At 39.6% G+C, this 11,864-nt stretch overlaps 1 protein-coding gene across 9 annotated transcripts in view; it reads left to right on the top strand.

Moving 5' to 3' along the window:
- The first annotated feature begins 264 nt into the window (after nt 1-264).
- TRPS1 (transcriptional repressor GATA binding 1) overlaps nt 265-11,864 on the top strand; it is a 237,187-nt gene continuing 225,587 nt past the window's right edge. For 3 of the 9 annotated variants that reach the window (XM_073229988.1, XM_073229986.1, XM_073229984.1), the window contains exons 1-2: nt 2,608-3,380; nt 4,769-4,894. Coding sequence is in view for 1 of the 9 variants with exons in the window: in XM_017675321.3 (XP_017530810.1) it covers nt 3,999-4,008 (10 nt within the window). In the remaining 8 variants the exon portion in view is untranslated. The other 6 variants (XM_037010821.2, XM_037010820.2, XM_017675321.3 and 3 more) reach the window with 4 other exon arrangements.

The raw sequence follows: 11,864 nt of genomic DNA, 5'->3' as shown, positions 1-11,864 counted from the left end.
AATCAACAAACATTTGAAGGAAAACAATATACATAACTTATTTTATATATTAAAAACAACTGTCAAACAATTATGACCTCATGTATTAGTTGGTTGTTTTGAAATATTCCTACATGAATTAAAAAATGCTATGAGAGCCTTTGAGCTTAAACATATTGTGTCAATCAAGAGCATATGTAGTATATCTGAAGCATGAGGTAAAAATTTTCTTCATACATTATTTCATAAATAAAATAAGTAATTTGCTTGAAAAACTTTACAAAAATATTTGCGTGTTTATTAAGTTCGCTACAGACAGACCTTTTGTGGTTAATGTAAATGGATTGATACAGACAGCATTTTAATCTGCTGTACTTTAACTTGAAATACAAAAAGTAACATGAAGACTTTTCATTTCTCAGGCAAACTTCAGCAAAATTGAGTCCGTGAAACTTCATTCATTAAATTTTTAAGTGACCATGAATTTGTTGGCTGCAGCACCTGAAGTGTAACTTTATCCTTTCAATTAAAGGACGTAATTCACCCTCAGACCTTTGGCTTTAACGTTTTATATAATACATAATTTTGGGTAGACTTAATGGTCAAGCTTTGTATTATTACAGGTGGAAAAACATCAGCCATCTCAGGGGTTTTGTGCTTGCAAAAGCATGTAATTTAATTTTTTTGAACCAATTTAATCAATGATTGTTTCATGTGAGTAAATTTACACTCTTGACGATTGCCTTAGATTTGAAGGTGACGGAGAGGAAGATCACTTCCTCTTTTAAGATGTCATTTAAATCTTGGGGAGCAGAAGTAGATTAAGGGACTAATCCTTGTGATATATTGTACTATATAAGTATGCTGCTAAGATATAGCCTCAGCTTTTATCAGTCAGATACTAGTTTCAGCAGTTTTAGGTGGTATTAACTCTTTAAATACAAATGGTTTTACAATTCAGATGCATATTTCAAAATTTATTTGATCTAATATTTTTAGTCATGGCTAAAGAATGCTTCACTCAGATCCTTTTTTTTTTCCTGAACAAAAATGCCTCTCTCTGTGCTGTGCTATACTTCTATAAAAGTTGGTAAGCTAATTTATGGCTTAAAAAATAAAATAAAGGTCTATATTAATATATCACTACATTTTACAGTGGAAATTGGTGGTGGACAGTATTAAATGACTCTAGTGTGGAAATATGCAGGTGGTCATTAGTAGCTGACTGAGATTACTGAAGATTTTTATATTAATTTTCCCTGAATGCAGGACTATACATAAATTAAACTCTATTTCCAAAAATTAATTTAAATTGATGAAAACATATGAATAACTGCAGGCATACAAGGTTCATTGTCATCTTACTTCTTTAGGGAATATATAGTTTGCCTCACTGAAACTATGTTGACTATTCCTGTACCTAACTAGTTTCTCTATTGCAAAAGAAATACTGCTTTTCTATTCATCAAGAGTGTATGGGACACGCTAACAAATTCTGGAATAAAAGTGCTACAAAAAGGAATCACATATCTGTCTAACTAGTTATATTAAGTAGAAATTAGGACCTTACAGAAAATGCAGTTAAGATTCTAAGCCAGTGCGCATGCTTATGTTAAATTTTTTCTTTGTGATTGGCATTTTCACTTCTGATAATAGTATGTTTCAAAAATATACTCATCTTTTACAAGATTCAAGAATCATTTGGTGGAAAATATTTTGGAGGAAATTACTTCATCTTCAGCTCAGATTCATGATTGTACCTCTCTGAAATTCTAATTTTAATCACTCTGTCGTTTGGAGAGATGTTTCTCCTTTTAGCACAAAATTAGTTTTAACTGACTTTCACTAGAGGAAAAACATGTCACGTAAAGTCACCCAACTGAAGAGAATTAAGTCCAAACGCCCAAGAAACGTTTACTTAATTTTTAACACCTACTATACTTTGAATCCTGCCATGGTACTCTTTCATGCATTGTTGATCTTTAGAAGTTAAAAAAAAAAATAGAGAGAAAGAGGAAAACCTGCTCTATTTATTAAGTTCAGGTGAAGGGAATTTCACTTAACAATGAGACAATTTGGAGATATGAAGTAGTAAAAAGAATGTCATGCTTAAACCAGAGTTCCTTATCTACTACTAAAACCCCAAAAAACAGCAGGTATTAATCTTGCAGCATTTGAGTAATGTTCCCATTTTATCTATTTCGTGTCACCCTCTTTAAGTACCCACTGAGCTCGCTAGCTTCTTCCTAGACCAGAAAACCATGGCAACCTCGGTCCGCACTTCTCCAACTCGGGATAGAGTTCAAGTTGTCCTCTTCAAGCCCTCTTGCCATCAAGTGAACGGGAAACCGCGACCTGCGACCCAAGGTCCTAAGACTTCTCCGTGTCCTAGAAAAAGGGCGGGGGAGGGGGCCGCCCAGGCACACGCACAAAAACCTGCGCCCTTTAATTGGGAGGGAGCAGGGAAAGTGACCACCGAAAAGGTACCAGCACTTCGAGACTTCTTTTGATCGTTCATGATAGCATCTCCGCGGGTTTGGGGCCCAGCGGTGTGGCCGCCGCGTGCCGGCCCCCATCGGCCCCCCCCATCCCCCTCAAGGTAGGTCCTCGTCTTTATCACATCGCTCCGGCGCTTTCGGTTCTCTCCTCCGATTCCAGCCCGCACGTTCACACGCGGGGGGTGGGGAGGAGGGTGGGGGGGAGAGGCGGGGCGGGAAGGTAGCCGGCTCCCGGCGCCGCGCTGCTCTCATTTGCGGCGCCCCGACTCGGGCGAAGTTCTCGCGCAGGCGGCGGCCGCGGCCGGGGCCGGTCCCTGCGGGCGGCGGCGGCGGGTGCTCGGGGCCGGGCGGGGCGGCGGCGGCCGCGGCGGCGCGGGGACGCGCGCTGTCTCTTTAAGGGAGCTCGGTCGGGGTGGCGCTTTCCTCCGCCAAGGCTCCTTTGATATTAATAGTGTTGGTGTCTTGAAACTGACGTAATGCGCGGAGACTGAGGTCCTGACAAGCGATAACATTTCTGATAAAGACCCGATCTCACTGCAATCTCAAGCGTCCTCTTTTTTGGTGCTGCTCGTTTCTCCAGAGCCCGCGTCCTCTCGACCGCTCTCTCGTCTTCCTATTTTTTTTTTTTTAAACAAAAAACAACACCCCCCCTCCCCTCTCCCACCCGGCACCGGGCACATCCTCGCTCTATCTCCTTTCTCTTTCTCTCGCTCTCGCTCTCCTTTTCTCATAGGGGGGGGAGGGAAGGGAAAGGGGGGGAGGCAGGAAAGACCTTTTTCTCCCCCCCCTCCCCCCCAATCATCCAAGATCAACTCTGCGAACAACAGAGGACGGTTCATGGCTCTGGCCGCCGCGCCACCATCTTTCGGGCTGCCGAGGGTGCTCCCGACGATCAATCAACAGGTAAGGCGGGGAGGCCGGGGGCCGGGGGTGCGGGGCGCGCGCCCCTCGGCCGGGCCCGGGCGCCGCGCCGCGAGTGTGCGCCCGCGCGGGGGTGCGCGGATGTGGGCGATCGCGAGCAGGGAGCCCTGGGAATTAAAAGTGACTTTCTTTGGGGGTGGGGGGGGAGCCGAGGGAGAGTGTGCAGAAAGCCAAGCGCAGGCTTCTCGAGTTTCACATGCATTTTCTTTCTTTCTTTCTGCGCGTGTGATTTCTTTCTTTCTTTTCTGCTTTCTTTCCCCCGCCCCCCCTTCCTCTCCTCCTTATGGTGGGTCTGAGGCATCCGAGCCTTAGAAAGGAGCGACTTCCAACTGCGGTAGCCCCTGGAGTCAGGAGGGTCAAGTTCAGCCGCCGGGGAGGAGGAAAAACAAATCCCCATTTGCCAAAAAAAGAAGTTTGAGGCCGGTGCCCCCTCCCCCTCGCAGCCCCACTCCCCCTCGCTGTCTCTCTCGGGCTGATTTTAATTCTCTCCTACCGGGCGCAGCGGAGGAGCCGGAGGTGGCTGGACCCGAGGGGCCGCCGCCGCCGCCGCTGCAAGTTTTCTGGGGCTCCTGACAAGCGGGGAGCAGACTAGGCACCAGCATGCAGAGTAGTAAGTTGGGCGAACTTGGGAGGGTCGGGAGGGTCTCAGAGAGGGGCCTTCGTGTGGTGCCCAGACTGGGGAAGCAGCCCAGGGCTGGCGTTGGCTTTGAAGAGTTTGCAGAGCCAGGCTTCAAACTTTTTTCCCGTAAAGGCCCAGCTGGGCTGCAGACGGAGGGCGTCGCATCCCCTGGTGCAGCCGCCTCCGCGCGGCGCGGGCAGCTTGGCCCAGGGGTCTGTGCCCCGTCCGTGCCATGCGGCGGGGCCTTGCCGCCAGAGCGCTTCCGTCGGGGCTGAGGAAGGGGCAGACTTCCTCTGCGGTGCGGTGATGCGCCATGTGTCGCGGGTCAGCGGACACTGGACGGTGATTAAATGCCTGACAGCAGTGGGACCTCCAGGCGGACGGGCGCTTCGCCCTCTGTCTGGTTCCTGTTTGGATTCTGGAGAAACGCATCTCTGAAAGGCCAAGGCAAACACCGCTGTCCCTTCAAATAACTCGAGGATTATAGGACCCCATGAATAATTAGAGGGTGAGGCGGAGGTGGGAGCTGTTTGAAGTGCAAAGCTGTTTTTGTGGCTGGGAAAGCTTTTTTGTTAGTACCTGTGTGAGATGGTGGTGTTTTCCCCTTTCCCCAGGGAAGTCGGTACCCTTTTTATGGCCCTACGACTCTAAAGCAATTTAAGTTAGAGGGCGAGAAGGACTGGTGGGTTTCAGAGGCAACCATGGACTTACTAAATTTTAGGTTCTGTTTTACTTCCTCATATCTTTTTAGGCCTCAGAATTGATACTATGAAAGTTTTTGAATAAGAGCGGTGGATCTTAATGATGAGTCAAAATTATGATAGAATATTCATCCTTGTCCTATTTTGGAAAATCACGGCTAGAGTTTTAAGTTGAGGTAAGTGAAGTGAGGAGCTTAGCGGAGAACTTAAGTTGCAGAGAAGTTAGGCAGATTCACTGAACTTTTGTAGATTCACTGAACTTTGGTAACACACCAGGTGAACAGAAAAGTGTCTGGGAGGGATAATAAGTACAAAGGGAAAATAGAGATACGGCCAGTGACAAAACTACAAAGAAGTGATAACTATAGGCCTTGTTATTGGCTAAAATATGACTGTTCAAAGCAAAAATAAAATAGGACGCTTCCAACCACTCTTCAGAGTCCTCCAGCTCTTAAGTTAAAACCTATGCATCTTGCTGGCATCATGTTACTTTCCTGCTGGTTTTAGGAAAAGTTGATCGTTTAGAAAAGGCTGCCAGAGTTAAAAATGCTAGGGGCAGCAGAGGAAAGTAATGCGGGCAGCCAGTTCTTGACGTGGACAAAATGAGAATGAAAGTTTCTGTTGTAAAGTTTCTTACATGCTCTCATTTGCTTAGAACACTTTCTCAGATATTCTACCGGTTAATGTAAAAAAGCAAACTAGCTCTAAAATGGTGTGGGCTCTTTTTCTTTCCCCAAGTATGCCAGGGTTGTGAATAAATATAGGGTTTGTCTGGGAAGATGAAGCGTTTCCTGTAAGTTGCAATGCTTGCAGGACAGTCTGGAAATGATACCAACATTTTGAGGATTTTTTTTTTTTACCTTTAAGTGAAAGTTTATTAATGGCAGGCTTAATCTCAACAAGTTAGAGATGCCGTTCTTAGACTTTATGTGTCCTCAGATTTCACAACTTCCTTTTAAAGCTAGACCCTGAGTGAAAACATCTCTAGATTCAGTTAAATGTACAGGGCCACTAATGTGCTAAAGTTTGATGGTTATTTCTGGATATTAGTAATGGGAAAATAAAACTCCTGAGGGTTAATACAAGTTTAATGTCAATATCATGACTTGATTTTTCTAAATAGGAGGCATTCTGAAGCTTCATTAATACTGTGTCGGCCACCATTGGTGAACTGATGTTTACGGCTGCCTGATATATCAATTATATGTTAGAATATATGTGTGTAGAATACTTTTCCACACGTAATTACTAAGTCTTACGCTCTCCAAATAAATGGGGGAATATAGCAACTTCCAAAATAGTTTGTTACTCCTTTGAATTCTAGAGGCTCTGGAGGGTCTGTGTGGCTCTTTAGTTTTTGTCCTTTGTCTCTTAAAGGTAACATTAAAAGTAAGGAGAAGAGTGTCATAGAAGCTGTGAAGCCTGAGTTGATTACAGAGCTCAGCATTTTGACAATTAATACTTTGAGTATTATAAAACATTTGCTTAAAATTAGGTTGGAACCCGTATTAATGTGCTTATCGTGAGTTACTACCATATTTTCACGTGCCCCACCATATTTTCAGTATTATTTTTACTTTTTTTTAAGTCATGTACAAATCCTAAGTTTACTCTGATTTCTACAGTATAGGTCCCTCTAATACACATAAGGAAATCTTCATTCATAAGGAAAAACCTTCAAAAAGGCAGTGAATGCATCTGTGGAAAAGCTGCGTTTAAGATTCTAGTATTTCAGTGATGTTTCTAATTATTTTTTTTATTGTTGTTGTTATTTGATGTGTGTGAGTGTGTATAAGGGGTGTGAGAGAGATACAGAAATACCACAATTTGCAATTAATGATCTGTACATTTCTATTAAGAAATGCCAAAGGGTATTAAGTTTTAATGAACTCTTGTCTTACCTTCTTTGTTGAAGTAAATAAGCATTACTGAAAGTTTGAAAAGGACTTAAATTGTTTTTGTGCTGCAACTTTATTTCAAATTTGTAATTCGCACAAATATCGACAATTAGTCTTCAAATGTTTTTCATAGTGCACATATGTAAAAATTATTATTTTTTACTCAATACTCCTTTGGATAGCAAACAATCATGTAAACAAAAACAACACTATCCTATTGTGTGTAAAACAAAATAGACTTTAGTAAAGTTATGGGCAGGTGTTTATAACTGATTTAAAAGGAGAATTATAATTTTTAAAATAAGGGATGCACTTAAAATAAAATGACTGGTGCATATTAAAGCATATTCTTATTAAGATACTCTCTGGTGTGTAAAATGCAGCCATTCATTCAACAGACTGACAACTTTCCCCTTGGTATTTGCTTTTGCTTAATTTAGTTTCCGCAGGAGAGCTAGTGTGGTAGTCTGCATTTGTTTTTGGCAGGCATAGAAAACTGTAAACTCAGACAGTTCTCTCCCAAATATTGTAGCCCACAAGGTATAATCAGTTTGATAAAAACAGGCAAGTTTTATGGGCTTACTTTCTGTTGTTTATCCTTAGTTGAGCTTTCAGGTAACAAAGATTTTTCTCTCTCCCTCTTTTGCTGGTTGCGACCATGAATGCCATGTATAGCTAATTCTGAGTCCTGTTTACTCATTTATCTTCCTTACTGAAATTTGGGGAAATTAATGGCAGCATATGTAGACTTGGTTTTACGTTGTCTATCTGTGTGATAATTACATTCATCATTTGCTATCATCAGACGGAAGGAAGTAGTGAATTGTTACTATAATGTAATCATGGAATTGTTACGATTTCTGGAATTGTAGGCTCCCCCTTAGATAAAATATGAAGAAACTGTTATACACTTTGCCAAGTAGAAATTTAATCTGATTTTCTAAGGGTGCTTGGAATTGTCATGTATGGAGAAAACTAATATACTTTGCAGTTATTTACCCCAAAATATAATTGAGCAGAGTTTTTTTACAATGAACAAAATTATTTGTCTCCTGTAGGCTTTAGCCACTGGGTTTAAGTGAATATGCTAAAATGCCAAGTGTTTTGTGCTACTGTTCAGTAGCTAACAGTACTGCAGAGGGAATAACCACTTTTAAAAATTTATCCTCAAGTATAAGTGGGTCTTAAGCCATTTGTTTATTTGTATAGGATATTCAATTAATTATATATGGCCTTTATAAATAATGTCTTTGATGTTGCTCTTATGGTCACCGTTAGGGTTGTCACGTCACTCTGGGGTTCCCAGATCCCTGGCAACTGAATTCATTGGTCTTTGATTTGGTTCCCTGATGGGTAGAATGTAGAACTTGATTTAGGGTAGAAAGTGAACTTGGTGCTTAAGGGAACCTCTTTACTGAACTTGCAGAAGGATCTATGGATGAAAATTACTTGAATTTTTATGAGTTAGGTGGAGAAGCCTGACTAGTGACTGCAGCTGTAGTAGCTATTCTAGTAGCAATGTCTACTTTTTGTCATCCCACGTTTTTTGTCTCCAAGAGCACAAATCCAAGTAACAGAAACACAAATGAAATTATCTATGTACTTCAAATTTGAAGCATCATTGGAAATCCTTTTCTGATTCAAAGCAGTCATTGAAATACAAATACCACCAAACACCCCAGAGAAGACATTAGGGGTACATGTTTTCGTCCCTAAGTATGTTTCATTAAAAATAAGGAAGAAAACTTTTAATTTTTAAAACGTTTCTAGCTCTTTAAAAACCTGCAGTAAATACTTTACAAGTGGCTAGACACCTTCCCTGGTGGTTTAGTTTATACAAGCAGGAAACTTTCTCTCTTAGTCTTTCTCTCCCTCTTTCTTGTTTTCTTTAAACCAACTGACGTAATGCCAAACTTTGCTTTAAAAGAACAGACAGAAGTAATTGGTAGCTTTTAACTTTTAATAATGTTCTGGATTGGTTTTAGTGGCCAAAATGCCATTTAAAAAAAAAGTTCAAGTAAGAACGGGCTTGTGGCCTGAGGAAGAAAGGCTCTGTTGATGCAGTTATTTTTATTCTTGTTTTTCAATCTGTTATTAAAAATCTTTCCTGCTGAGCCCTGTTGGATTTCTCCAATTGCTCTCTGTGATGGCCGGTGCATTTCAGGTTACTGTAACTTAAACAGTTTTTGGGTTTGGGGAGGAGTTGGTATTTGTGTTGCATTATTTCTTTCTTATTTGGAAAAAAGAATTTTTTTTGTTTTTGTTTCAACTGAGATGAACTAATTAAGATTATCAGTGGCAACAGGTCAATGAATTTGTTTATATAAAGAATGTTACACCTGTTGGCAAGAGCTTGAAATGTGGAAGTTTAATTGTGACGTTAATCATTTTTATGTGCAGAGGAAGGAAAATAGATGAAACTTGACAAAAATATATTTTTAGATTGAAAGTGTTAATTTTAAGGGTAGTTTGTTTCACCCGGTGGTTCTTTTTTTTCTTACAGTTTTGGTAAGTTTTAGCCTTATTTATCACAGTGCTTTTAATCATATTTTTTTTTAATAGTCATTTTCTTTCTTCCTGATCTTGTACAGGCAATCAGAACTTTCTCCAGTTAGAGACCTCTTTGTGATGTTGATTGACATCAGGGCAACTACAGAAGCTGTAAAAGTAGGAGAATCTTTTCAGAGGGCAAAAAAGATTTGTGCCAGTTTTTCCTTCCTTAGGGAAAGACACTCCCCCCAGAACCCAGGCCCTCTGCCCCATTTGGTGGGCCAGAAATGAGTATCGACATTCTGATGTGAACTGTTCGTAGAAATCTTATGGTGACTTGTCTTGGACTTTGCTTTTAACCCCAAAGCTGTTCTGGGAGATTTTGTCTTTTTTTCTTTATGTAGAACACATTTTAAAAATAATACATACTGAAAATTAAGAATCGCCCAAAATACCTTAAAATATCTTTTAAACCTATTTGTAGTGATCATACAAAGCATTCTGCATATTCAGGGAAGCTGAAGCTTACAGAAACTTAACAGCTTTGCTTTACCTTATGTGTTTTTCAGTTTTTCTTCTGAAGATACAGATATTGGTTCAAATCAGAGGAATACTTTCTTTGCTAACTACTTCTGTATTTAAGGACTTGTCAGGAAAAACTTTGGAAACTTTAAGTCGCTGGCATCAATTTAGTGAGAGTCTTGTGGAATAAGTCTTGATTTATTTTATTTTTCACAAAGTTTTCAAACACAAATTTCAAGTTATGGGTTTCTCTGTTAATACTTTTTATTTAATGAATTTAGGTTTATTACTTCAAAACTGAGGAACAGTCTAAAGTTCAGCAAGAAGGAAAAAAGGCAGGGGGAGGTGTTGAGGGCTGCAACGCTTTAATATCAGCAGTTTGTTTACTGTTCAGTGGTGGGGAGGGGTTGAGAGGCTTTGTGGGAGATGATACAAAAAAAAAAATCCATCAATTGCGCATATGATCCCCTCCCCTTAAGGTTTACTTAAACAATATGTTTCAGTTTTGCCTCAAACCATTCCGCACCACTTCTGCTCCAAGAATCCTGCACTATCTTGGTTCCCGAGCGATTAAGGATGACAGTTTCTGTTATATAATGAGCTGCTCTGTTGTTTGAACAAAGGTAACTTATTTTGATTTGTGCAATTTTTTGGTAGTTAGTAGTAGGATACCTATAATACGAGAGGAAATCTAGCAGTGTAAATGCCTGCAAATGCTTGAAGTAACCACGATAGCTCTACTGAGTTTAAATTTCTGCTGATATGTGTGCATGTTTTTTATAGGTGTGTTTTATGTATGTACATATGTGGACTGATAATGTGTAGATACGCTTTGATGGTAGATTCTGTGATGCTGAACCATGACTTATACTACGCTTTAAACGTGAATCTTTGAAGGAGCTACATGTCCTACTTTAGAAAGTCTAGAAGTTTGAAATGAATTTGGAGTTGAAACATAGTGAAGCCATATTATTATAAGATATAAAACTTATATCTACTTTGAATTTGCTAAGAATCTTAAAAAATGACAAAAAACTGTAAATCAAAATGCCACCTTTCAGTGTATTTTAAGAGATGCTTCTGAAGATAATTTTTTAAAAGTCCCATATCTGTTGAGAGGAACAGTGAAGTGACAGTGCTATTTCTGGATATATCTTTTTTGTAGGATAGTAGATAGTTTATAATTCTGTCATCTCAAAACGTTATGTAGAAATAATATGGAGCATGTAAAGACTCCATACTATGACCCAATGCAATTTTCCCCTAGGGTGATGGATTCTGTGCGTCACCCAAATGTGATGCTATTTGCCAGGCTTGTAGTACTGGTTTGGAGGGTTGCTGTATGTCCTACTTCTTCAAGCAACACAAATACAACAACTTTGGTATCTAGGTAATTGACACAGTCAAAATAGGCTCTGGAAAATGTTCCAAATGCTTTTACATAAATCAAAAGTTAACGTATATTCAACTTAACATTTGAATAAACAAATGACTCATTGTCAGCTATTTAAGCCTTCTATAGTAGATAGTGTTAGAAGCAAATATACAAGGGTCCATAATTTATTTTCTGCTTCTTTTCTCCTTTATTTGAAGGGAGCATGGTTCTTTTAATTGCATTTAAAATTGTTTTATCTGTTGCTTTGTCTTCATGGTAGCGAGTAGTATAGTATTCATACAGAATAGTAAACATATTCATATTATCTAATGTGTATGCCACAAGCCTTAAAAAAGCATTGGTATTATTAAATTGAGTATTATAATAACTAAGGAGGAAGCCACAACTGCTATATAGACATTAACTCTATTTTAGCTATAGGAAAAAAAAAGAGAAAAGATTTCACCTCAGAGCTTTATTATTTATACAATATGGACAGAATTTATGAAACGTACTAAGTCAGCAAACATTTATAAAAGGACATGTACTTCTTGATTAGATTTTACAATATGTTTTTCAATGAATTCTTGTGAATCACTATTTCAGTTTCTTCTTATAGAAGCATATATCTGAGATCAGATACATCTACAAATAGTGTGAATATATACAACAGAAGTTAGTTTGTGGAATCTAATTTCTCTATTACATGATACACTTCTTGTGCAGAGCTACCAAGCATGACTAATCTAGTTTTAACTTTATTTTTCTCTGAGCTGTGCACAAGTGCAGCATATGAATTTGTGACTTTATGTTAACTTAGTGCGTACATGTACTTGTACGTGTCTACATTTTTACTCATAT

This window comes from Manis javanica, chromosome 2 (genome assembly GCF_040802235.1).
Source record: "Manis javanica isolate MJ-LG chromosome 2, MJ_LKY, whole genome shotgun sequence".
Lineage (NCBI taxonomy): Eukaryota > Metazoa > Chordata > Mammalia > Pholidota > Manidae > Manis > Manis javanica.
Note: the sequence above shows the minus strand (reverse complement) of the source record. Positions and strands in the feature narration are given on the sequence as shown.